The 27,695-nt window shown below is 47.7% G+C and overlaps 1 protein-coding gene across 1 annotated transcript; it reads left to right on the top strand.

The window, feature by feature from the left end:
- The first annotated feature begins 1,466 nt into the window (after positions 1-1,466).
- Gdnf (glial cell derived neurotrophic factor) lies at positions 1,467-25,309 on the top strand. The gene is made up of 3 exons (XM_042690589.1): positions 1,467-1,708; positions 5,662-5,838; positions 23,733-25,309. The coding sequence occupies exons 2-3, from the start codon at positions 5,688-5,690 to the stop codon at positions 24,215-24,217; spliced, it is 636 nt and encodes a 211-aa protein (XP_042546523.1). The 5' UTR covers positions 1,467-1,708; positions 5,662-5,687; the 3' UTR covers positions 24,218-25,309.
- The last annotated feature ends 2,386 nt before the right edge of the window (positions 25,310-27,695 follow it).

Here is a 27,695-nt window from a genome sequence, read left to right as displayed (position 1 = left end):
AATATTTCAAAGGTAGAGTGAACCCCATGTCTTGTATGGATGGAACCTATTTATGGTGAAAGCCATGCACAGGGTGTGTGGAGACTCGACCTCCTCCGTGTCCTTTTCCAAAAGGCTGCTGGCTGCTTCTCTTGGTGAGCTAACCAACAAAGGGAATGCCGAAGAGGCCTCCCCTCTCCCGCTCGCTCTGGAATGGGAGCTGGGTCCCTTCTCGCTGGAAACCGGGGACCCAACAAGGGGTGCTTGGTTAAAACCCTCTCATCTGTAGTTGCAGAGGGCTGGATTTAAAAGGGGGGAAAAAAGCAGCTTTTGCCCCACCTCTCCTGAGTTCTTGATGCAAAGTGATCTTACTTGCCTGGAATTGGGATTTCGAATGTATGTGCCTACCCCACGTCTGGTGTTGTATTACAACAGCATGAAAATGGAGCCTAGGACTGCGAAGCCGGCCAGCCTCAGAAGCCTTCTTCATTGCCGGCCATGTAATACATGATATGCAAAGCCTCTGACTTCAGCCAGCAGATATTTGGAGACCGTGTTGGCCCTAGCATGAGGACTAAACTAATGTGTGTTTAGGTCAGAAAGCGAATCAGAAAAGCCACTGGAGGGCACGTCACGGAGCCGGGGCCCTATAAATGCATCCCCACTCCCGCGTCTCCTGGCAAACACTGGGCTTCCCCTCCCCGGGCCGCTCTGCTCCGCATCTTTCCTTTTGGGTGCTTGGAGAACTCCGGCCCGCAGCTCCTCTTCTCCCGCTGCCTGCTGCCCTGCACAAAAGCCAGAGGGCGCGACACCAGAAGGGGAAGGACCGCCTTCGACAGGCACGAAGAAAGCCCGCCGCAGCCCTGCACCCCGCACGGAGCCCTGCCTGCAAGCGCGGGGCGCAGACACCAAGTTCGGGTCGCCCCCTCGGGTTGGGCTGATCAGAGCCGCGCGCGTTCCTCCCGATCTGCCCGGCGGCGGCGGCGGCGGCGGCGGCGGCGTCTCCACGCGCCCATCTCTCTCCCTGCACCCCGGGAGAGGCGCCTCGCGTCACCCACTCTCACCCCGCGCCCCCCCCCCACCAACCACTTCGGGAGTTCCGGCGCCTCCTCGCGGCTAAGCCCGCCGAGGCCTCGAGACCCCTCCCCTCCCGGGGCCCCCCGCGCCTCCCCTCCACCCCCCTCCCCGTCCCGGCCCCCCGGCCCGGGCTCCCGGCGACCAGCCCTGCGCTCCTGGCGCCCTCATGTCTTCAAGGGACAGCCCGCGCGAGTTGACGTGGTGCTTCGTTCGGATCTCCAGGCCAGACCTCGGCTCCCGCGCCGGCGTTAGACAGGCCCGTCTCGCAGTCGCCGCCGCTGCGCCCCGAGGAGGCGCAGGGTGCCGCGGCCCCCGCTGAGCCGCTGGCAGCCCCAGCCCCGAGCGAGCGCGGCGCGCGCAGCCCTGTCACCGCGCACCCCAGGCCGGGGCGGCTGGGGGGACCCGAGGCCGGCGGGGGACGTGTCGGCGGCCCTCGCCCTGCGCGCGGCGGCGGCGGCGGCGGCGGGAACCTTGGCCGCCGCCTCCTGCTTGCCCTCGCCGCCCGGTGCCAGCCCACGATTGGAAACTCTCGCCCCTGACCTGCTGGGGGGGGCGCTGCGCTCCTGCCCCCGGCCCGGATGGGTCTCCTGGCTAGGACTCGGGCCACCTGGAGTTAATGTCCAACTGGGGGTCTGCGGAGACCAGATCCGAGGTAAGGAGGGGAGCTGCTGCGGGGCGTCCAGGGCAGGGGGCACGGCCTTGACCCCAGGGCGGGCCGCGGGGCTGCGAAGGCTGCGAGCCTCCGGGAGGACGAAGGAGAGAGCCCAGTGGAAACGCGGGGGACAGGCTGGCCTTTCCGCGGAGCCTTTTCCACATGGGCAAAGATCCGTGGAGTTCTTGGGAGCCTTGGATCCTTGAGCGCCCGAGGGGGGCAGGTCCCTCTCTCCCCGTCTCGGCCAGTCCCTAAAGGGTCATCTTGGATCAGGCAGAGAAATGACCGTCATTGCTAACCACGCTCCTCTGGGTGTGATGGGAGAGGAAACTCAGGCCACCGGGCAAGGGACCATGCGAAGGGACTGAGAACCTCCAAGTGGGGCGCACCTCCTCCCGGCCAGGCTTTGCTCCGTTTCCGTCTTGGTCAAGCCCGATTGCTTTGCCTTTTTACCAGCGCCCCCATTCCTGTGGAGGTGAGGGTGGGGGGGCTCCATCGACCGTTGAGACCCCCCCCCACTGATTGCGTATAGGTGGATGTCCAGTCTTCACCCAGTGAAAAGGGCCCCCGACTCCGGGCGGGGAAGGACTTCCCCGAGCCCCACCCCCAGGCCCCTGGTGCCCTGGCTTATTGTTGCACCCCCCCCCCCGGCCTGGGGCAGAATCAGAACGGGAGCGCCCACCCCGGGAGGCTCCCCAGCTCCGAGCTGCCCCGGACCCAGGCCACAATCCCAGCCCCTGGGAGCGCTCGGCTGGACGCGCCTGCCGTAGTCTGAATTATGGATGCATTTCCCGAAAGAAATACAACTTCTCCCCTCGGGCAAAGCCCTCGAGGCGGGGGCCGTGCCCGGCTTTCCGCCGGTGCGGGTTCCCCGTGCGTTCCCTTTGGTTATGGGGCGGGGGTGGGGAGGTGTCGCCTTTGCAGCGAGTGACAAGTGTCAAGTGTCCAGGAAGTGGGCTGACTCCCTAGCCCACCCCTGCAAGACATTGCAGCACTCTGGGGCCTGGGGCTCTCTAATCAGACAGACGCCCCCCACCCCCAAACTTGCTTTTCAGAAACATGCCTCTTTCCCCCCTCCCTGGGCAGTTATAGGGGATTAAGGCCTCCATCCGTCCAGTACAGTGGCTCCTTTGGTCATTTCTGTCCTTACTAACTCCCCCAAAAGGACCTCCCCCACCCCCGAATTTGTAGCGGGCTCCCGGAGGCCTGGCTCTTGAAGGCAAAGCCCAAACAAACCTCCCAACCTGACAGCTCGCGGAGGTGCGGGCCGGTGGGGGGGGGGGGGGGGACCGGTGGCGCGAGCGCTCACCCCGCTGCCAGGCTGTCGGGGTGAAGAGGGGGGAAGAAGGCGTCTAAAAAGCAGGTTGCCAAGAAACCGCCGCAGGTGAAGTGGGAAGAGGAGGAGCAGGGCGGAGGCGCGGGGGGTGGGAGCCTCGGGACTCGAGGATGCCTGGCAGGGCTTCCACAGGTGGAAGGGTGTGGGGAGGATTCCAGGGAGTGCTTCTTCTGGGGGGTTTTACACTTAAAATGACAAGGCAGCCTCCGGGCCGCGTGGGCCCTGCGCGACTCGGGCGGTTTCTGGTGCCCCCTGGTGCCGGGACCTCAGAAGCAGGGAGCGAGGCCATTTCGCAGACGCGAGCTCTGGTTTTTCTCGGAGTCCTTTCCGCAACTCCCCCCCCCCCCCCGCCCCCGCTACCTCACCCCGGCCCGGCCCCTAGGCCTGGGGACCCGCCAGGTGCCGGCGCCCCGCAGGCCCCAGCGGTCCGGGGCCCCAGAGCGGGACTGGCCTGCCGCGTCACTAGAGACGGTGCCGGTGGCGGGGAGGCGCCCGGCCGGGGAGCGAAGCTCAGTTCCCTGCACGTGGCCGCGGCCGCGCGTGAAGCCATCCGCGCGCTGGGATGAGACCCAGCTTTGGGGAGCGAGGGGGAGCACGTCCGACTTGGTGCTTTGTGGGGGAGAAGCGATAAACCAAGTGGGAAGGGCCCGGTGGGTGTGCGGTGTGCACAGCGCGCCGCCCGTCCGGCTGCCCAGCGAACCCCGCGGACGGGAGAGCCCGCCGGCCGGCCAGGGGAGGAAGGCAGCACTTTCGGGGTGCCGGGGGGGGGGGGGACGCGCGGCTAGGGTGGGGACGGGAGGCTCCTCCGGCCAGGCCGCGAGTGGCTCCGTGTTTCCTCCTTTGCCAGCTTCGCCACACTTTTAATTGAGGCTCTCCACGTCCAATTGAAAAAGCCCTCCGTCGGCCAGGCCGGGGGGGGGGGGGGGAACCCTGTTAATGCGGAAGGGAAGTCTGGGGCCCCCGCCGCTTCCTGCCGGCGGGCACCACGATTTGGGATGGCGCATTAACCCCCGCGCCTCCCTGCCCGCCCGGCCCGCCAGCCATTTCGCACGCAGCCGGGCGCTGGCACAGCCGGCAACCCCGCGGGCGGGAGGCCTCGCGGCCCAGGCGCCCCCTCGGCGGCGCTCGGCGCGCACGGCGCGGCCTGGGAGCTCGTTCTCCAGGGCCTGCGCGCCGGGCCCCAGAGACGACCCGGACACGTGTGGGTTCGCTCCCCCGCCCGGGGCGCTCGGAGCCGCGGGTCCTCGGAGTTCCCGGGCGCTACCCAGTCTCCCAGCCCAACAGCTGCGCGCACCACTGACGCCAAAGGGATGGAAAATGCATTCGACTCCGCTGCGGTGGGAGGTGGCGGCCCAATTAAACGCTTTCCCGGGTGGCCTGAACCAGGGGCTGGCGCTGGAGTTCTGGGTGGAAATGGGGGGGATCATGGGACAGGGAGGACGGGGAAAGGGAGGCCAGCGCCCCAGGAAGCCAGAAACTAACGGGGGGGGGGGGGGGATGGAGAGAGAGAAGATGTTGGCGGGAGGGGGGGCTGCATTTACCTGGACACCGTTTTTCCCTTCCCCAGGAAACAATTCTAGGAGTTTGCTCTAAGAATCCGTGTGGGTGGGCTTTGGGTGGGGGAGGTGACAGGGTAGGAAATAATCATCTTGAATCTGCTTGGAGAGTTCTCCGGTCCGTGGTCCCCAGGGGACTAGAACACCCAGATTTGTAAGTGCCTGCACTTGAGGGCTTGGCCTAAGTTCACGGGGCCTTTTTCTCGCCCACCCCCAACCACGCGGCCCTCCTTTCTCAGGGTGTGAGGCCTTAGTGCAGGGGTCCCCCTCGCTGAAGAGCACTAAGCCGACTCCTCACCGTCTCGGTCTAAGGCCTTCCTGGGCTGCCGGCGCGCGCCTCTCCGCTGGTCGGGGACCGGGACAGTTGTCACGCGTGACCCAGGCGCAGGCCGCTGGCGGCGACTCCTCAAGGGGTGGGATGGGGCCGGAATCTCCCCAGACTGCAAGCATCAAGTCAAGTCAAACGTTGCGGAGCTAGGGCGTAGGGTGCAAATGTTCGAGAGCAGGCAACCCTCTCCCCCACGGCCACGGCGAAACCCCGCCGGGGCGGGCACGCGCTGTTTACTGTTGGTGACCTTAAGACGTGGGGACAAAGTAGTTACTGAGGTTGGAGGGCTGAAGGGTGGGCGGCGGGGCCCGGCTGGGAGGGGGTGCCTGTTGGGGGGCGGTGGGGCGGCTGGCAGCCCGGGAAGGGAAGGTCTCCCCTCCGGGTGGAGGACGCAGCGTGGGGACCAGATGGCAAGCCAGGGGTCAGGGGTGTCTCACGCGAGGAGACGGGGAAGATGCCAGGAAGCCCAGCGTCGCCGTACCGGGGAGTTTTGCGTGCCGGCGGGAAAGCGAGGCCCCTGCTGGAACATCTGACCCCTGGGGACCGGGTGGCCGAGAAGGTCAGCTGCGGCCATTAAGCTGAGGCTTTGAACGGAAAGCGAGGGGGCGCCCGGCGCGGGCCTGCCGCCACGCCAGAGCGCCGGGCCCCGCGCGTGGGGAGGGGCGGCCCCTCGGCGCCCGCAGCGCACTCACTAACGCGCCTTCCCGGCCCGCCCGCCCGCCCGCCCGCGCAGGTGCCGCCGCCGGACGGGACTCTAAGATGAAGTTATGGGATGTGGTGGCTGTCTGCCTGGTGCTGCTCCACACCGCGTCCGCCTTCCCGCTGCCCGCCGCTAAGAGGCTGCCCGACGCGCCCGCCGAAGACCGCTCCCTCGGCCGCCGCCGCGCGCCCTTCGCGCCGAGCCCTGACTGTAAGAACCGTTCCCTCCCCCGCGCGGACCCCGGGGTGCCCCCACCCGCCGCACGCAAGCAAGCAAGCACCCCAGGCCCGCCCCCGAGGCTGGGTGCAGCCCGCCCCACCGCGGGGCAAGGCCCTCGAGGGGAGTGTGGCTGCCCCGCAGCTGCCCGGGGTGGGGCGTGACGGGGCGGGGGGGGGGGGGGCAGAGGAGATCTGCCTGGCCTGCGAGGGACGCGGGACGGCTGGTCCCGCAAAAGAGGATCTCCTTGCAATGGACGCGGGTTCTCCCTCTCCGGACACGCAGGTCCTTTCTCTTCCCCCCCCCCCCCCACACACACACATGCACACACACGCACCCCCCACCCCCTTCCTTCCGTAGTCCTTCTTATGTTTGGCTGTGGTTAATTGTGAAAACTATGACACTTTAAACCGTGCCTATGAGGGGAGAAGCTGGGGATTCACAAAACCTAACCAGAGAGAAAACACAGAATTTCCAGAACAAGCATCTGGGCAGTGTCAGAAAAGTTCCTGTTCTAGGAAGCCTTAGACGTAAATAGTTCAGGCTGAGGGAAAGGGCGGGGGTGGGGGGAAGAGAAGCTGTAGACACATGTGAGAAAGCGACTCTTAAGGGAAAACCAAGTTATTCTTGTTAGAAATCAAGCCTGTGATTTATCAGTCACAAATCAATGTGTGCTACAAGCAGAAACAATTAGAGCATGTCAACTGTGATTTGCTATAACTTACCCTCCACTTCTCAGAGATGATCTGTTCCATAAAGTGACATATGCTAGATGACAAGTTACATATAGACTGTTGCAGGGTCTCTAGGTAACAAAGGTAACTGTAGAAAAGTTGACACACTCCCAATAAGCAACAGGTGGTAACTCCATCTACTCGCTTTCCCCCTAGCTCCCTCCTTTATCCTCCTTAGTAATGACCCTCTAGCTATTTTAGTTAAAATATACTGAGGTCTTGCCATAGCAGAAGCAGCCCCGAAGCAGAATCCTTCATGCCCCCAGAACCCCCCAGATTCCACTGCCTTGGGCTAGGAAACAACCCATAAAATGTGATGTACTCGTTTCATGCTTAATTGCATCCACAAAAGCATCTTCTTGAAAAAGTGCCAGGAAGAGGGAAAATGGTATTTTTCTAAGGCAAATTAGGGTTTCAAGAGTGATTTAGTGTTAGAAAGAGAATGTGGTTGACTCTTTGAAATTCAAGACTTTCCATCAATTACTGGCATAATCCTAAATTTAAAGATTTCGGTTTCAGTCACACATCTAGTGTATATAAATGTTCTCTGATCCAAGTTAAATTAAAAACATTGTCTTCATGCATTTATTCTAATAGGAGAGGCCAGAGGGACATGGACACAATGGCAGGAACAAGTTTTCTACCTAAGATGTCAGTGGAGAGAGAAAAGAACAAGTGTCTGATTACAAAGCTGATTAATTCCTGCAGGGATAATTGCCATATCCTGTCTATCTAAGCTTGTTTGAGAAAAAAATGGCTCCTGGATCTGTTACTGTGCTTTCAACTAACATTGTGACTTTGAATAAATTACTTACTATAGAACTCAATGAATAGAAGACAAGTGTATAATAGAGGGAGGTCCTCTCCTCCAAAATGTCAGTGAATAAGAAAAATCTCTAACTCCTGAACTGTACAGCCAGCCACAAAGCCAACAAGTTAGCTCACTGATTTAGGGTTGAGAAAGAGGAACACTTCCATTTTCCCAAGTTGGTGCTAAATCACCAATGGACAAGATTCTGACCATTCAAATTATCAGAAAACAATTTTGTTTTTCCTTTGAGAAGACTATTCTAGCAGAAGCATGACAAGAGAAACGATTACAAAAAGAAATTGGGCTGTATTCTAAGCCAAATTGAGCTCTTTCCAGGTATGTCCAATTCAGTAGCAGGCTGTCAGTGCAGGAAAGGCAAAAATAGTGTGCAGGCTTTAAAACTCAACCAGTGTCAACGCTCTCCTGACACAGTGCTGACATTTATATCCTACACTGTACACGGTGCAACTGGCCAAGGCTGGTGTAGAAAAACATTAAGTCATTGCATTTCATTTGAAAATAAAAAGTACTATAAATTCAGTTCACTCTAGTTCCTTTCAGATACCTAGAACTTAATGATTAAGCAAAAGAACTGTCATCACATTGACCTTAGCTTAATTATGTGCTTTTCAAAGGGGACCTGGGACTGCACCCACTCGACACTCACCCTTGAGATTGCATGTGCCCTGCTAGTTCCAGCACAAATGAGTCCTATTCCATTATACTATAAACTAAACAAATAGGATCCATAGGCTACCTTATTTGCCTGGAGGTTGGCTAAAAGTAAATGGCTCATTGTCACCCCATATAGTGACTTCTTGTTTAAACTCAGAGACTTATAATTTGCTTACTGGGGGACGTATGGCTTTTCTCCTTGACTACCTTTGTTCATTTTATTTCCTTTTGCTACTATCTGCTCTAAGATGGGGGGGTTGGTGAGAGCAGGCATGAGGAATGTTTTTCTTTCTTTTTTTTTTTTTTTGGTCAGTCATGAGGCTTGAACTCTGAGCCTGGGCATTGTCCTTCAGCTTTTCAGTTCAAGGCAAGCACTCTTACCATTTGAGCCACAGCACCACTTCCGGTTTTCTGGTGGTTAATTGGTGATAAGAGTCTCACCGACTTTCCTGCCTGGGCTGGCTTTGAACCTTGATCCTCAGATCTCAGCCTCCTGAGTAGCTAGGATTACAGGCCTGAGCCACTGATGCCCAGCAGGCATGAGGAATCTATAAGATGAAATTCACCATTTTAAAGCTGAAAGGAAGCCTTTCTGAGTCTGAGATCCAAAAAGGTAAAGTAACTTGCCCAAAGTGCGTAAGATGCATGATGGGAGACGCAAGCATATAGTCGCTGGGGCCCCAGGTTCCCCAAACCACTGACATGGATTTTCTGTGGGCAAGAAAGACCTTCAACTAACAATTAAAACCTCTTGTACAGGATTCCCTGAATTTATTGAAGTCTTATTTATTGAGTAAGTCACTATAGTCTTATTCCATTTCTTAACTCTGAATCTGTTTTTCAGCTAAGAGCATAAAGTACATGTATTTTAATTTTTGCAATTTCAGTGCTATATTCATTCAGTAAATAGTTCATGTATGCCTGTTAGTGCCTTGGATACTGGGAATAACCTGGCACACCTAACAGATAGCTAAGTCCCTATCCTCGGGGAACATCTTTCCTGAGAATGTACATCTGGAGTATGTGTAAAAAATTAAACAGGAAGGAACTTTGGGTAATAGAGTGAGTTTAACTTGAAGGCCAACCAGAAGAGAGACACTGAGCAGTGCATTGTTAAATTGTAATTACAACTAATTCCCAATTCATTCTAATCCATTAAGATTATAGCCCACCATTTTGGTAGCAGGTCATAGAATTTCCTATAGAAACAATCTTTTATGTCAAGGTATCTTAGGCTAGTTCATAGAAGCCCGCATACATAAACTATGAGGTATCCAAACTGAAACTCATGACATCACCAGGCTAGAATCTCTACTTTAGGTACCAATAATCTACAGATGGGAAGTATAGAGCAAAAAGAAATCACTGAGGTTCTAAGAACAGAAGCTGACATGTTCAAATCAAATGGAGTTTATATCCTAGTCTTCATCTGTACTATAGGGATAATATTAAACTGTCTGGGAATTAAGTGAGATATTGCTTCAGAACGTTTGTGGTCCATAAATACAGATTGTACATGTGAGTTGTCACCTTCCTTCCAATGGCTCCTTCCCAGGCACCCAGAGAACTCCATTCTGCCATAGTTCTGCCAGGACATTGCTCTAAATTTCAAGTCACACGACATAGCACAGACAGTGAGAGAAATGCAGGCCTTAGAGGAAGGTTATTTTGAGTCCTAGAGTTGGTTGGTCGGCACGTAGGCGGGCCAGCCTTGCCTGGGATTTTGCCCCCGGGTCAGCTACCCCTGGCCCTTCCCAGGTTTTACAGTTCTGCCTCTTCCCCACATATTTGCTATGGAAATTTTCTCATCAGACTCCCATCATCACATGAGAGAGACCCTCTTCTTTAGTGGGAAGAGGGGAACCAGAGCTGGGTATGGTCACCTGTAGAAGTGACTAAGGAGTCAAAGGCTTCCTGAATATCAAGAGAGCATTTCTACCTTAATTGATCCTACTTGAGCATTTATTTAAAATATTTTATAACACCAGAAAAAGAAACTGGGAGTGAACATTAGCAAATGATTAGCCTACCATTCTACAGCTGAGGAAGCTTCTAGTACTAGATACATGTTAAACTTTTAAGTCTAATGTTAGGAGACAGTGAATTCCGAATAAATAAACACCATCCTTCCATTGCTTCCTCTGGCTTCTGACTGTATGAAGGAACAAATACTGTAATAAAGTCATTATGTAAGCGGGAAATGAGCTCTTAGGAATTAAGGAAGTGCATATCAGGCTCTTTTAGGAGACACTGATCCCTTACTTGAGATCTGAGACCAGCATCTTCCCCTGGCCTTAGTCCGAAGGCCTACTTCAAACCATTGCTGTTCAGAGAACTGCATTTAAAGCTCCCTTTGAATTGGATAGCCTTAGGTCTTAGGACATTACACTGGTCCAGCAACCTAAGCAATGAGCTTAAAAGTGTTGGCTTTCAGTGATATAAAAATGAAAGGAGGGCATTTACCCCTCCTGATATTCCTTTGATCTTTTTTTTTTTAATTTAGCACTTGTGGCCTTTACTTGATAAAAATATTTGTTCTATAATTATGCTCTTGAGCTCAATCAAGAAGCAAGTACTAAATACTGTCCTTTATGTGCTAGATACTGTATAGCATCAAAAAAAAGGCAAAACTGGGGACTTAAGTAGCTTGTACTCTCTACTTGTAAACTACAGACAGAAAGGCGGATGGGTAGATGACGAACTCTCAGTCAAACAGATGATATGGCTTTTGTGAGGGGTTTACTTTGGCTGCATTCATTCTGATCAGAGTAGGAAAGAATTCTAGGAAGGAAGATTTAAGGAGTATAGGAAAACATGTAAGCAATAGAGTAAAGTAAAGGTGTAGGTATCAGATACAGAGAAGACAGACCAGTGTCCAAGTGCTAGCTATGAAGCATTGAGAAGTGGTGGGTAATGTAAGATACCTTGCTAAGTGATTATTCAGAGCTGTAAGATCCAGGAGCAGAAGGGGTCTGCTCTGTTTGCTATGGCAGTAGCGAACCCTCCTGCAGGGAGGTAATGGAAGTGGGATCTTGCTCCTGAAGGATCTTGCAGCAAATGTTATCCAGGCTAATGACATTAGGCATATTTTTCATTCTGCAGTATCGTGCACTTGCTTTTTAAAAAAGCTTTAGGGTATAAGCACAAGTTGACCTATTAACCCTCAAGTAAGTGAACAACTGAAAAGAAAAACTCACTATTAAAGGCATTGTACTAGCCCATGATTAGCCCAGTTTTTAATCTCACCCTAAAGCCAAGCCATTGGGGAATTCTACTGGACAAGGTCATCCCCATTTAGGGTGAAGAAAGGAGATGTAAAGACTTGTCAGAGGTCACAGATCTAGGAAGTGGTGAAGCCAGACTTCAAACCTCAGATGGCTATTCCCAAGGCTAGTCATTGGCTAAACACAGACCGTTCCCTGCTGAGCTAAGAAAACACAAACATTTGGCTTGCTGAAGAAAATAACATTCACTACCCTAAAACATAGATTTCCAAGAAAACCAAACAAGCAAGTCAATAGAAATGAGAGGGTATTAAAACTTCCTTTAAATCACCTTTAAAAAAAATTATGTTTGGGCCTGGAGTGGGTTTAGAGCAGTATCATTAGCAGCTACCTCAACACCCAGATATTGACACTCTTAGGAGAGAAACCTGGATCTGTGTAAGATTTCCCACAGTGCTGATACTTCTCACAGTGAGAGAAGGCTAACTCTTGCTACTAAAGCAGTCTCTTTGAGTGGGAAGCCTTATGGAATACTTGTCAGATCACTTTCATTCTGCCAATGCAAGCGACATTCACATGGAGACTGGTGATTGGGAAAGTGCTGACATTCCCCCCACGGGGACAGGACGCTTGACTAGATACAGAGCAGGCATCCACTGGCCCCAGTTACTCTGGTTATATCAGTAGAGGCCAAACCGAACTTTGTGTAGCTTTAACTGAAGTGGAAACTGAGGAGGAAAGTCATGGCTTTTAAAGTTCCGAGTCTTCTGTCTGCACGCAAACCTGCCACTAAACACGTTAAAACTGCCAACTTTTAACTGGACATCTAACCTTTCTCTAAGTTGTTATATGTCATTCCCAGCCCATTTGGGAACTGTATATATACTTTAAATATATTTTTGGCAGAATTTTTACCAATTTTACTCCTTTAGATCATGACAAACTCTCTAACTAAGGAGTACAAGTAAAATTTGCTTTTTGGTGAGAGAAGGTTTGACTTCATTTTCAAAGCAAATGCACGCAGCTCAGCAGTTTCACTTCTGGGTTCTAATTATAAGATGAATCGTTGGACAGACACACAGATGAGACACCTATCCTTCCTAGGAGAACCTCGCCAGGATGAAGGATGGAGCCACGGCTTCAGTATGTCTTGGTTTATTCATATGGCATCTCTTTCAGTGTCTACAGAAAACTGCCACCACTGAGACTGACCTCTTCGTAGCATTTTCTTTCATTTTTTTCCCTGAACCATTTGAGAATGCATTGCATATGTCATAACATTAAATACTTCTGCACATACCTTCTAAGAGCAAGGACAATGTCTTACATAAGCACAAATCCTTATTAGCCTCACGAAATTTAACTGATAAAATACTGCTATACAATGAGCAGTTTCAATTTTCCCTAATTTTGGCAATGCTTTCTGTAACGTTGTTTAAATCCAGACTCATTTGACTGCCTGGGCTCTTTATTCTTCTTTAAGATTATTCCCACCCTTGCCAATAACAATGACTTTTTTGAAAAAGCACCCAAACTCCTCTTGCTTTCTAGTTCCTATACTGCCCTTCAGCTTAGATTTATCTGGGTATTTCTACTTGACTAGATTCTGGCAAACTTCTTTGGAGTACTACGTGCATGGTCCTCATATGTCCTCATGCCAGGAACTTTGGTATTACTTGGTCCTAAGGAGCTGGTGTCTGAAGGTCTTTGTGTGATAGCTGCGGGCCTTGCAGTAAGACAGGAAAGATGGATGGCAAGCATACCTCTGGCAATAAAGAAAGAACAAGGAGGACTCTCAAAGAGGCATGCGGAAGGAGGGCATTTTGTAGGCTCAGTGGTAGAATAAGGCACATTTGGAAGTTGGAGACTGGTTCCCTTAAAACTACTCACCAATCCTGAGAGAAGCTTGCATGCACCCTTGAGGTATGCGAGCTTCAGTATGAAGATAGAAAAGAAATCATTGCTGCTCCTGCAGTTCACTGTCAGTCATTATGAGGCACACAGAGAGGCAGACAGAGCCCCAGGACTGGCCACTCCAGGCCCCAGACCAGGGCCTCCAGTGTCTGGACCTCTGTGTCTCCTCTATAGAGTATGGTAGATTAAAAAGAGGCTCAGGTCTGGGGCCCCTCAGAGGTAATCTTGTTTTGATCTGGAGAGTGTAGAGTTGATCTTTATGCCGCTGCCCCTTTGTGAACATGACAGAAAGATGACCATAGGTGTGATGACCCATTTGTTGAGATCCATCTGTTTCATGATTCCTGGGGGCCAGACATGGAGCTCAAAACTTTCCTTCTATTAATCTTGATGCGGAGGTGTGACTGTTGTGGTTTTAAGATCTAGAGAGCAGGGCTCCCGGACTGAAACCACCACAGTCCGGGCCAGGACCAGCCTGAGTCCAGAACTCATGCTTGTCCCCAGGACACAGGACACTGGCAGTCACTGCATGCCAGCCACTGCATGCCAGCCCCGGACACTCAGTGGTGGCTTTTCTGAGGGCATCAAACAGTCAATAGTGATTAAGATCCAACTCTGGAGTTTTACAAATGCATTTGGCTCAGAATGAGACCTGAAGAGCCTTTAGATTCCAGTAAGTTCTTTTATGGGGGCTAGAAAATTCCTCCTCCAACTACAGGAATTTGGCAAACAAATTCAAATGATTTAAAAAAAAATTCTCACCCTGCTGGTTTTTCTTTAATCATCTTCTCTTGGTCTTATTTTTGTCCCATTCCCTAAGCCTTCTTTTCATTAGCTGCTCCCTTTCCTGGGAAAGGCCAGGAAGCTGAATGTAGAATCCCAATGGGATCCTGCTACTCTCAGGGGCTGGGGACAGGACTTTGCAGGAAGGAGAGAGAAGAGACATTCTACCTGGTTCCTTTGGAGTTCTCCCCCTGCCCCTGTCCCCAACCCCATCTCCTGCCCCACTTAATATTACTGGGTAATTTCTCACCTTTCCCCATTAAGTGTTTTGTAAGGGCAGTAGCAGAGCTCATGGTGTGTGCTCGTTAGCTAGGGGTGTTTATTGCTGGCTGTGGAGTGCTTTTAGCTCACACCACGTGTTCATGGATTAGCTAACAAATGGATGCCCCATTGGGTGTTTTCCTGATTAAAGAGCAGGGAAATGAGCACTTCCCCTCCCAGGGGAGTCATCTGCATTACTGTAAATCAGTAGTCTAACTATAATGAAGTACTGACCACATGCGTAGAAATCAGAGTAACTGGAATGGGAATATGAAATGAATATACTGTTTCCTAAGTGGAGTTTTGACTATTTGCATTCATGAAGTAATTTCAAGTACACTGTAAGTACCAGTAAGTTTTCTTAGTTGTAGGCTCACAGTTCAAAATATAGTATAACTACTAAGTGTAGGCTATGTTGGTCAAAGTGGGTAAGGCAGTAATTAAAATGACATTTTAGTGGCTTTTAAAAGTATACGCTCGACTCTTTCTTTTATATTCTGAAGTGGTTTGCATTCTGGTTGGTCTTTCCTTCTGCTCTGAGAGAATCCAGATTTTTTTTTTTTTAAAGCAAAACACTGGAGGTTTTACAGTGCAAAGACTTTTCAACTAAACTGCTAAACTGATGTCATGCCTATTGTCAACAAACAACTGGTGGTGGGGAGGATGTACTGGAATCTCTGGAAAGGGTCATAGTGGCTGTGTTAAGTTGCCTGAGCTGCTGGCTGGTTTTAGAAGAACAGAGGCTGTGGACCATGCTTGGAGTTCACCCAGCCGTACATTCTGACTAAGGCAGTCTACCTAACACTAGATGAATTCCGTGTCCAAAATAGGAAAGCAAGGATGGTCCTTACATAATGGAGGATGCACCCGCCTTCAGAGCTTAGTGATCTATGGGCTTTCTTGAAAATTAGTTTAAGTAAGTGACTAAATCATCATGTTGAAACAGAAGCAGATGATAATACTTTACAGAACTTTCCAAAGAATTGGAGCATTCTGGTGGACCCTGGTTGCACATTTTGGAGGTCTCTGGATGTCAAGTAAGAGTTAACAGCCCATCGATGACCTTCTAGGATGAATGGTGGCACGCGTCCCATCTGTTTGGTGGCAGTTGCCACGGACAGTTCTAGACTTGGAGTCAGGAGCGGGGAATGCCTTAGACATATTGGAAACATTAAGAACTAAAAAGGATAAAATGAAGATGTTAAGAAAGTAGCAAGTGTAGTATCCGACTTTTAGGTGACAAAGACTGGACCATTTGAACCTGTGATCTGGTACTATGTCCTCTTAGTATGCCAGATTTCCACCAGCCACGGGGCCAGCAAATGGAAACTGAGGTTTGAGAAGCAGGTTTTTTGTTTTTTGTTTGTTTTTCAGAAGCAAATACAGGGTCCTCTCTACACATCTTTTTGCCTGTGTTAAGTAGGGCACCAGAAGTGACTTGATTTGAAAGAGGACTGGTGAGGATTACTTCAAAAATAGCAGATACATTGAGCCAAGAGGTAAACTGAAGAGACTGAATGTCGCTAGATTCCAAAATACCCCCTGTGGTCCTTCAAGGGCCCCTGCTGTTGATGGCTAGAAACCCAAGTCAGGCAGTTTTTTCTATGGGCTCTCCATACCTTAGGGCTTTAGAGTTTTAAAGAGGGCCCCAGAGGGCATCGAGTTGACTTCTGCAGGGTTAAGTGACTAGTCCAAGGTCATGCAGCTGGTCAGGGACTGACCTAGCCCGGAATCTTGAGCTTCATCCTCTCCAACTCTGCAGCAAGAGCCAGACAGAGAAGGTGGAGCTTCCGGAAATGGGGCCTCTCTGTCTGAATCGGCCGCCACTGTTGGCTGCTGGTGTTCCGGTTGTGACTGAGAATTTGCCAGACCTGACACAGAATTAATACGCAAGAACCGCGACTGGGAGAGCTGCCCCTGTGTGGCATAGCTTTCCCTTTCTAGGAGACTGTTGGCTGTTTTCTGTGCCCCGTGGCGGCCTAACTTTGCGATCTACTGCATATGCCAAGGTTCCTGCTGAGTGGTTCAACAGAAAGTTGACTTATTTCTTACTTCCTATCCTGAGTTTGGTAAATATATAAGATGAAAGCAACATTCTGTCCCGTTTCTTTCTCTCTCTCTCTTCTTGTTTTGTTCAGTCGTGGGGCTTGAACTCTGGGCACTGTCCCTCAACTCTTCAGCTTAAGGCTAAAGCTCTACCACTTGAGCCATAGTGCCACTTCTGGCTTTTTCTGTTTATGTGGTGCTGAGGAATTGAACCCAGGGCCTCATGCATAAGAAGCAAGCACTCTACCACTGAGCCACCTTCCCAGCCTGTTCCATTTCAACATATATTACCTTGTGCCTTAAGACTTGTAAAGTTGTATGGTGATTAAATTTTTACTTAGAAACAAACAAGTAGGGTACAGCACTAGAACTAGATTGAACTTGAAAATCAAACTCACAAGTCAAGGCCACATGACCTTGAACCAATAGTTGTCTTCTCTGGGCCTCAGTTTCCGGATCTGCCAGGATGCAATGCCCTGCTTGATGTCAGATTTACACTTAATTCTGTGTGAAAGTAAGCACCCACTCTACCGTCATATTGAGCATATTTTCAAGGAAGCTATAGTTTAAGGTCTAGCCTGATGAAATTTTGTTCAAGAAATTTTAAAGATTAAAAAACTTTGCTACATAGTTCTGGTAATATGATGGCAATATTAATGAAAGAAAATTGTGTTTGTATCTTCTTAGAAGGCACAAATTATTATTTTCAAAAAATGATGGTTGTCATTCAGTTATTATATCACACACACACACACACACACACACACACACACACACACCTTCTCTTGTTCACATTCCTTACTATATACCTGTACCACCATCTGTACCTGACCTACCAGCAGTTCAGACAGGCAAAAAATTTGACTGTCTCCCACTCTTAGAGAAATCCATTTTCCTCACTGGCTCTCTGTGGACAAGCACTCATGGAACATTCTGCATATCAGGATGGACCACCCAGCATCTCTGCAGACCATAGTGCAACATTCTGTTGCCTCACTCTGAAATCTAGCCCCATCCTAGAAGTGGGCACTGCCCCCCAGAAAGGGTGTCCATGAGCTGATTTCCAACATGCTTCTCGCCCTTAGGAAAAGCACCAAACCTCCTGGAAGCCTCCAGGCAACAGTCCAGGCCCTTCCAAGATACAAATTAAATGCTTTACAATGCAGTAAAGGCAAGTCCTTCCAGAGGAAGAGACATCTAGACCTTCTGTCTAGGGCTTTGCATCTGCCAAAGCCAGTGTAAGCCCGGCCTAGGAAAGCTCCTCTCCCAAAGAAGTCTCTGTGTGTACTGGGGACAAGTTCCTTCTTCCTCAGACCCTTAGAACCTCACAGATCTTCCCTCCATCCTCAGAGCCCAGGCTAAGGGCCCTCTGACAAAGACAGAAGAGAACAAGGCAGGTGCAAGTATAATACTGATTTTTTGATTAATGTAGAATTAACCTGTCCTGTTTTAAGAGAAAAATCTGACATTGTAGGATATTTTGTCCAGTGATGCCTCAATTTAACAATCCTAATGTTTTGAATTTTGTAATTTTGGCTCAGTCGTTATACAGAGCCCTAACCATTGTTCTTATAAAAACCCAGCTAACTGTACTAAACAGTCAGCATCCCAGTCCTTTGTTCCTAAGGTGCTATGACTATTTTCTCCCCATAATCAAGGGAGACAAAGTCTTGCAGTGAACCATTTCTTCTCAGAGTTGTGCCCCAGTACAAGATTTTGTTTCCTTAAATAACACTGTTTATAGGAGGCTGCAATGCTTGGTAAGAAATGTACACATTATCCTGCCCATGTAACTGTAACTCCTCTGTACAGTATGTTCACAAATAAAATAAAATTAAATTAAAAAAAAAATAAAAAATAAAAAAAAAAAATAAAAAAAAAAAATAACACTGTTTATGCAAAGGATACATCAAAGTTAAAAATATTTTAAATAGAATAATGCCAAAATATTTGGTTGCACTCTGAAGGATTACTTAAGTGCATTTAGGCATTTGAGTTTTACAAAAACTTTAGCTTTGAGATAAATATGTTTTCTAAGATCTATCTCCCAAGTGTATCTGAGAAATGAGCACATGTTTAACCTACCTGCTTTTTTAAAAATGAAGTTCTTATATGGTTTGTAAGTGTTTTACTATTAAATGGATACTAGCTAAGGGCTCTTTATATATCTAGCATTCTACCAAGCCCTTTACAGGATAAACAAAAGTATGTCATTAGGTCAGAGTTTAGGGAGCTAATCCAAACCCAAACCCTTTCTTTCCTTTAGCTCAGTGAATTCCTGGAAGACTGAGGCAACTATCAGCTTCTGAGTTCATCCTTGAGGGTTACCTGCCTGGGCTGACTATAGAGCCTTCTTGGAATTCTTTTCTATTTTGGATCTTTTGTTTTTAGGTAATACTGGAATTGAATCCAATGTGGCTACCATTTGAATTATACCCCGTCTGTCCTTTTTGTTTGCTTTTTAGATAGAAGTCTCAAACTTTGAGACTGTGATTCTCCTACCTGAGGATTACAGGTGTGTGTCACCATACCCAGCCAAAATTCCTAAGAACAGGCTTAGAGGGGTTTGCTCAGCACCCTGGGAGGTGATTATGACTTCTAATCCCCACCACCCAGGCCTAGAATGGCATCAAAAAGCCTGGAATTAGGGATTTGGTTCGTTTGTGGCTTGAAAAATAACAGTGTGTTTGTCTTCATTTCTAATCCTTCTGTCCAGAATTTGTATCTGTGTAAACTTCCTCTATAAACATTTGTGGATTTTAAGTTTTTTTTCAGGAATATGAAGGGACAAGAATACTCTAACTCAGTAAGCATCACCTAGAGCCTGAACACTAGGAACTTAAATAGTTTCCATGTTAGCATTAAGATAAGAGAGAGAGAGAGATTTCCCATCAAAGGGAGTGGTCAGACCTCAGGTTAGCACCCTTTCCAGATGCCAGAAAGCTTATTATTATGTTTTTGAATTTCAAATCTGTTTTAGGTTTACAGCAAAACTAAGAGGCAGGTATACAGATTCCCAATAGTTTTCCTGTCCTCACAAGTGCTCAGCCTTCTCCATATATCCACACCCCCACCTGAATGATACGCTCATTACAATCAATCCATGAACCTAGACTGACTTAACAACAATCACCTAAAATCTACAGTTTACATTGGCTTCACTCTTGGTGTTGGATATGATATGAGTTTGGACAAATGTATTATGGTATATATTGACCATTACCAAGAAGTACTTTAACCAGCATTAGTATGCATGCTCACTATATCACCCCAAGCCATAAGTGGTATGTACATTCACAGATGGCATGGGTCACCAGGAAAAAGCCAAGTAGAACTTAAAATAAAAGGCACTAAACTTGTTTATAATGGAGTATAAGTAAGTCCCAGATATTACAAGATTTGTCCAATGTAAAATTTGACACAAACTATTAAAATTGTATTCGCTATTTAACTAAAATTCAACCTAGCTGAACATTCCAGATGTTATCTGCTAAAAGCTCAGGACAAAGCCAGACAGTTCCAATGTGTTTTAAAAGGGGGACAATGTTTTCGAGAACTTCAAAGGCATCCGGGGCTAGATATGGACACTGTAAAAGGTGGTTCAAAACATTATTATATAATACACAAACTCATGAGACATGAAACCAGAGAACTTCAACTTTCCTAACTCAGATGTTTTGCCATTCACTTGGGTTAAAATTTTAGTAATGTTTTATCCTTACTCTTGTGGATCTTCACTTGATTGTTAATCAATCTTAACTTTCTGTGTTCCCAGGTTCCTAAGATTACTTAATGATCTACTTAGAAATTCTTTAAAGTCAGGGACACCATGGAATGAGTTCTTTGTAAGGCAGTCTTTAAAAAAAGACTTCTTTAGGGCTGGGAATGTGGCTTAGTAGTAGAGTGCTTACCTAGCATGTATGAAGCCCTAGGTTCGATTCATCGGCACCACATAAACAGAAAAGGCCAGAAGTGGCGCTGTGACTCAAGTGGTTGAGTGCTAGCCTTGAGCAAAAAGAAGCTCAGGAACAGTGCTTATGCCCTGAGTTCAAGTCCCAGGACTGGCAAAAAAAAAAAGACTTCTTTATATTTTGATTAATTGCCTCTAATAAATATATCCATCTTATTTATAGAATTTAAAGTTTCTACATAAACATGGCTTTTTTCTCCAATTACAGAATACTTATTTTTGCAAATAAATATAGGGACAGTTAACTGTTTTTAACCTCTTAATAACTCATTAGGAAAACAAATCACAAATAACATAAACATACACATACAGGCACATACCACTCTTTTTAATAAGCAGTTTGTTTCTTTAAGACATAGTGATTTAAAGATTTTGTAATGGTGGCGGTGGTGGAGGTTTCAGGAAAATTTCCCCAAGGAGGACCACAAGGAAATGAGAAGTAGGCACTGCCACTTTTCAGCTCCCTAGGAATCACTTCTCCCAGAAGCCCTTGGGGAGAACCAAGTTGAGGTGGGACTGGACAGAACTTTGAAGCTGCAGGAGGTGGCGAGGAAGGTGAAGAAAGTGAGTGGGCTATGCAGGGCATCACAGGCTCAGCACGTCATTTGGCCTGTTTAGGGATGTGGGTCCCAGTGCGAGGCCCAGTGTCCCCTTGATTTTCTTTCCTGCTCTACCAGTGACGTGACTCATGCGGTAAACAGTTGTCAGGACCCCTGGGAGCCAGACCTGATTCTAAGCACTGGTTTATAAACATCAGTGAACATCAGCCAGACATAGTTCTTGCCTCTTGACATTGTCTTTGAGAAGAAGAGAGCATGATTCTGAACATAAGAGCTCAGTTAGAGAGGGTGTAAGGGCACAGTGAGCATCATGCTGGGGGTGGGGGAGCAGGGTTATGGCTCCTGGTCAGGGGAAGACCAGGTGATCATGACATTTGGACACTGACTTGAAAGAGGTGTGGAGAAGCCCAGGGTGTTCTGAGGAGCAGAGGTTCAGGCTGAGAGGATGCAGCCAGCTCAAAGCCTTGAGTCCCTTGGCTGTGTGGCTGTGATCTCAACTAGGAAGACTTAACCCCTTCTAGACACTGGGCCAAGACTAGAGACACTGCTGATTGTCATGACTAGCATTGGGAGATGCTGCTGAAATCTCCTGGGTGGAGGCCGGGAATGCAACTCAACATTCTAGTATGTATCCTAAGTTATACAGTCCCAAATGTCACTGGTGCTGAGGCTGAGAAGCCTCATTTTGAGGAACAGTAAGGAAAGCCAGAGCTGCTGGGAGTGGTCAGAGATAACAAAAGCCAGGGGCAGAGGCCAGGCCAGAAGGGGCCTTTTTTCTAGTATGGATTTGGGCTTCTGCCTCAGGAGAAATGGAGGGTTGGAGGGTTCTGAGCAGATAGAGAATGTGGGCTGGGCTCACATTTTAAGATACACATATGTACTGAAGAGCCCAATTTTCCACTCAGGAGATTGTGTGGCATCAGCCAGGACAGAAGCAGTTTTGTCACTTCTGTGCAGCTGAACCATTCAGCTATAAATTTTAGATATCAAGAAATAACGTGCTGCGAGTACCTACGGTTCATAACTGTAATCCTGGCTACTTGGGAGGCGAAGATCTGAGGATCACAGTCCGAAACCAGCCCTGGCAGGAAAGTCTGTGAGACTCTTACCTCCAGTCAGCCACCAAAAAGGCAGAAGTAGAACTGTGATTCACGTGGTGGAGTGCCAAACTTGAGCAAAAAAACAAACAACTCAGGGACAGCACCCAGGGCCCTGAGTTCAAGTCCCAAGACGGACAAACGAAAGAAACAACACGCTATTGGATTCCAATTCCAAGACTTGTCACTATCTATCATATTAAGTATATACAATTTATATTATTCTATTAAAAATACAAAGCTAGCTAAGACACGTTAGCATCTTACACACACACACACACACACACACACACACACACACACATACACGGTTGACATCTTAGCTAGATTTCCTTTTATGCAAAAACAAACCTGTTACGTTCTGACAATTAAATAAACTTTGGATAGACTACTTTGAGGTGTGATAGACACAATGTAACCTTTCCATGCTTGAGCACAGTTTTAGGAGGAAAAGTGTTTACTCTGACTAATAGCTCTTTTGAAGCGTAATTTTCTAATAGATAGATAGATAGATAGATATCTAAATGTACTAAGTTGTCTGAAAATGCATGAGGTAAGCATAAAAGGCCTGGTACCTAATAAACAAGGTATTTGCTTTCCGTTTAGAAATGTATTGAATTGTTCCACTTGTTACCTTTCTCTTAGTCAGCAAAGCAAATGCTAGAGTGTTCAGAAAACGCCAAGAGGTTACAAATCTTCATCCTTTCTCTGCCATTCTCCTGAAGCTCACATCATATGGCTATTTGCAGCCAGACAGTGGGAGCCCTGAGGCAGCCCGTACCAGGGACTGGCCTCACCCTGGGCCAAGGCCACATCTATTCCCAAATAGTCTAACTTATTCTTGTGAAGTCATGCCATTCAAAGGAATTGACAGATTACCTCCTTGTTAGTGAAATATGAACTGCTTTTCCATCCCTTTATGGGTGAAGAAGTTTTTAAACAGAGTTGAGGTCTGGAACTCTGTGTGATCTGTCCAGATAGTTTTTGCCCCACTCAGCCAGGATAAGCATTCCACATTCTAGATGATAAAGAGTTTTTTTTTTTCAGATTCTTTTCTACCATAGTGTTTCACAAAGTTCAGTGTACTAGATCTTATATGACAATTCCTGAAGATCTTGTTAATCGTGAAGATTCCCCTCCCCCATTCTGTATGCTGTCGCTTAATTATTTTGGTTTCGGTCATTGTTTCCTTTAATGTGCGAAAGCTTTTTAATTAGATGAATATATCAATTCATGCTCTTATTTTCTAAGTCACTGAGGTCCTATTCACAATGTCAATGCTTACACTTATAGCTTCAAGTGTTCTCCTTATAGAAGTTTCAAAATGTCAGGTCATACATTAAGATCTTTGATTCATTTTGCATTGATTTAAAAAGAAAGGTCTCTTGATCCTTCTCCAGTCCAGAAAACTAGAGGTCTTTGAGGGCAAATTGGAGAGTCTGCACTTCACTTGAGAACCACACTCTAGGTTAGGTGACTAGGGGAAAACAGCCTTACATGGTCAGCCTGTTCATAGTCACCTAGACAGGTGCAAAAACTGACAGATGTCATTTAAATGAAACCCACACCTGTAACGATGTATGTTCTGCAAAGTAGAACCCCCTGCCCCATGTTAAGTTTCCTCTCTCAACTGAAGTCTTGCTTTCATTTTAGCTGCTGTTCTTAGAGGATTATTGGGAGCATTTAGCTTAACTGGCTGATCCTTTCATTGAGGGTCCAGTTCTGATTGATTTCAGGGGCACTTTGATCTAGAAGATTGCCTGAGATGATCATTGTTGCCTCATGTGATATCTTCTGTTTTCTTATTCAACAGCAAATATGCCAGAGGATTTTCCTGATCAGTTTGATGATGTCATGGACTTTATTCAAGCCACCATTAAAAGACTGAAAAGGTCACCAGATAAACAAATGACTGTGCTTCCTCGAAGAGAGCGGAATCGTCAGGCAGCAGCTGGCAACCCAGAGAATTCCAAAGGAAAAGGTCGCAAAGGCCAAAGGGGCAAAAATCGGGGCTGTGTCTTAACTGCAATACATTTAAATGTCACTGACTTGGGTTTGGGCTACGAAACCAAGGAAGAACTGATCTTTCGATACTGCAGCGGCTCTTGTGATGCAGCTGAGACGATGTATGACAAAATACTTAAAAATTTATCCCGAAGTAGAAGGCTAGTGAATGACAAAGTAGGGCAGGCTTGCTGCAGACCCATCGCCTTTGACGATGACCTGTCGTTTTTAGATGATAATCTGGTTTACCATATTCTAAGAAAGCATTCCGCTAAACGGTGTGGGTGTATCTGACTCCGGCTCCAGAGACTGCTGTGTATTGCATTCCTGCTACAAGACAAAGAAAGGGACCAAGGTTCCCAAGAAATGTTTGCCCAGAATGGAAGATGAGGACCAAGGAGGCAGAAGAGGAAAAGGAAGAAGAGGAAACAGTAGAAGAGGAAGGCAGCCATCCTGGGAGCCTGGTAGAGCGAAATCCAGCTACAGAAAACTGGATAGGAGAAAGAACAGCCGTCTGATGTTCTAGGATGGCCACAGGTGTCACCAGAAGCTCAGGGCTGGTGTCCCTGCTTGGCTGATGCCAGCATTGATCTGATACAATCCACCATCACCGACCACGGTCGCAGTCGCGGATGCACACAGAGAGGCAGGCCAGGGTGTCTCCCGTGGTTTGTTTCCACGTGTCTGAAGACACCAGGGAAATGGCACTCCTTTATCACTGCATTTTACTGCTGAAAGTACGAAAGGTTTGCTTTGCTGTCACTCTGGATTTATACTCTGGAAAGGAGAGGGGAGAAAAAAAAAAGCAGAGACACAAAAGATCATCACTTTTGAATTTGAAAGCTGAAGCCTGAGGTTTAACTACAATTAGCATTTGGGGTAACAGTTTGGTGATTGATTTTGAACATGGTGATAGGATGGGAAGAAGTTGGCCAGGAACCCAAAAGGCTGTCTTCATGATTCAAAACAAACCCAGAAGTATTTCCTTATGTCCTCAGAAACAGGAAGCAAGTTGTGGTTTTCGGCAGTATTAGAAAGAGCAAGTTGGGAAGGCCCGGGCTGCCTCAGCCAGGGAGATCTGCCTGGGGCCTGTCGGTTTACAGAGAGACGGATGTTACATACCCAACTCCGTTTATGCGTGGTCACCAGTGACCAGAGAAGCTACTCGATGCAATGCATCTGTTTCAGATACAGAAATATAGAGAAGATATTTATTGAGATTTAAGTTATTGTTATTTATTACCATTCACTAATGAATTTCTCTTTTCCCTTATTTATTAAAGTTTCTTTTCAAAGGTGCCAAAGCATATGTGCTCACAAAATGCAAAGAAAGGTGACAAAAGGAAATTTTAATTGGGAACAAGGGTCCATGCTTTTCAAAGTATTATAAAAAGGTTTTTGCTCGACAAAAAAATCACTTACTTTACCTTTTTAAAGAAAATCCCTCATTAATTTCCATAGATCTCAGCATTTTCCCCTAATTTTTTTCACACGCATGCACACACACACACACACGCACACACGCATGTGCGTGTGTGTATGTGAGACGGAGCATCTTGGTGACTTTCTTGCCAGGAGTGGTGAGCAGAAACCAATGGCACTGGGCTTCATTTCTTCATTGCTCCATCACTGAAAAAAACATGCCCTACACTTCACTTTCTGTGGTATTTACACTCTTCTCCACATATATCTAGAAGCACTATTTAAAAGGCTAAATTCCTACTGGTGAGTAGTCCTAGATTTAATGTCAACCTAAAGATAAAATGAAGGCCTGCGCCACGTAGCCAAGGCTTGTCCTGCCTGCGGTACCTCTTCCTTTGTCCTTGCCCTCTCACCTTGCTCTCAAGGACTCCTAGCCAGGAGTACCCTGATAACTTTGCAGAGAAAGCAGGTCCTCCTGGAGTTCATACTTGCTGTGCCTGCTCACCTGATGGCTCCTGGGGAGAAGGTGGCTAACAAGGATGCACAGGAAGTGATGTCTGGCTAGGCCATGGCCCCCACACAAGACTTACACCCAGGCCAGAGGTGAGGAGAGGAAGGATGGGGGCAACCACCTCCTACACCCACCCATGATGCATTTGTCTGGCAGCTGGCATATGAACGTTGTCCTGGGCCCTATGTTAGAACTTGTTATACATGTCATAAAAGGGAGTTTTATCCAGGAGATAATCTGTTATTACCTTAATGGCTATTAGCTATACAACTAGGACAGATTTAGCAATTAAGTGAACTACTGACCTCCCTCAAATAATCATGTTAATTTTTCAAAGTAAACAATAAATGGCAATTACCCGACATCTTCTCCTTGTCCCCAAAACCCAAGTTCTTCAAGGTTCTGTCCTTTCTACTCCCCCTGGCATGCCTGGGAAGTAAAGGAAAAGGGCCTCTCTCTTTCACCCTCTCCTGCTCAAAACAGTGACAACTCCAACTGTCTGGCCCAATTCAGATGAAGTCCCAGGATTGTCTGTCTACTCAGAGGATCCAGGTGGATGTGTTACCTGATGATTTAAGTTCAGCCCTAGCCCCTAGATCCCATGGAAAGTCCTTGCCTCAAGAGACTGTAGGTGCTGGTGACTCATTCCCAGCATCACCTCCATACCACAAGCAAGTTCTAATGGGGACAAATTGCCCCTCCAAATCCACAAAAGGGTAAAGTTTGTGATTTTTCTTTATCATTGTGATTACCATCTGGTACAGTAAGGAGTGCACTTCTTTGGAAGTTCTGACTTCTCTGATCTGTCTTGATTGTTTGTGTTATACAACCAAAGTTCTCTACAGACTTTATTTTTGTACAATATCATTTTGTAACTTTTTACAAATAAAAGCTCATTTCTATTGCTCTCTGCTTCTGTATTTCCTCAAGTGCCGGCAGACCACAGCTGGGCAGACAGCTACCCAAAAGCAGCTAGTGTGAGCCACCCCACTTCACCGCAACCCATTAATTGGCCAATGGCCAAGCCCATTAACTCCTAGTGACCAATTATTGGCCAAGTGGGAAAACCCTGCAAAGTTGTTCTTCAACTGTTCATTCAACAGGCAGCATCAAGAGAGGATCCGTTACCTCCCTGGGCTGAGGGAGGGGTGCATACTACCTCCCCATGTAGACTCTCCAGATTATGCCACAGCTAACTCCATGACTATTAAAAGGTGGCCTTTCAAGGTGCATTTGTGGCTTTTCCTACCAAGGCTGCCCATTATGCCACAGTTAGTGCCCAACTTTGCTTACCCTTCTAGGAATACATGCCCCTCATCTGGACACTCATGGAGGCTTGGGACAGCCTTGGAGCTCAGGGATTAGTTTGCCAGGGCTGGCTGGCAGGGTTCAAGGCAGTATAGAGGCCAGCCACATTTTATTCTATGTCTGGTAAGAAGTTAGTAAATCAGAGAAGGAACGTAAGTGATGGCAAAACTCTCACGGATGCTCACTTTAGAGAGAGACTCCTCCTTTGGCACACTCCCAAGATTAGTGAGTCGGTGAGACACTTCTTAAAGTTGGAGAACAGGATGGTTCCCTGATCAAATAACTTTTGAAAACATGAAATTAAATAACGCCATCCCATTGTTTACATTATATAGAATAATATTCGTAGAATTTATCAAAGCCTTTTTTTTGACTAGTGAATAATTTTGATAGTGTGGGAGGGGTATAAGATACAGAGTTCTTCAAATGCACTTAACATTGGTTCTGATCATTGTTTTATTTTCCTTCTCACTATGCCTGGTGAGTTCCCTGCTCCTTTCAACTTCAGGGTGAGCAGAGAGGTAGTCTAGA

This window comes from Dipodomys spectabilis, unplaced genomic scaffold, assembly GCF_019054845.1.
Source record: "Dipodomys spectabilis isolate Male_0828 unplaced genomic scaffold, ASM1905484v1 ptg000138l, whole genome shotgun sequence".
Classification (NCBI taxonomy): domain Eukaryota; kingdom Metazoa; phylum Chordata; class Mammalia; order Rodentia; family Heteromyidae; genus Dipodomys; species Dipodomys spectabilis.
This window is presented reverse-complemented; position numbering and strand designations above follow the sequence as displayed.

Bases quoted from the DNA above. Each gene is read 5' to 3' on its own strand.
- Gdnf (XM_042690589.1), top strand. From the start codon at position 5,688: ATGAAGTTATGGGATGTGGTGGCTGTCTGCCTGGTGCTGCTCCACACC. The intron at 5,839-23,732 runs GTAAGAACCGTT...CTTATTCAACAG, and splicing joins CTTCGCGCCGAGCCCTGACT to CAAATATGCCAGAGGATTTT.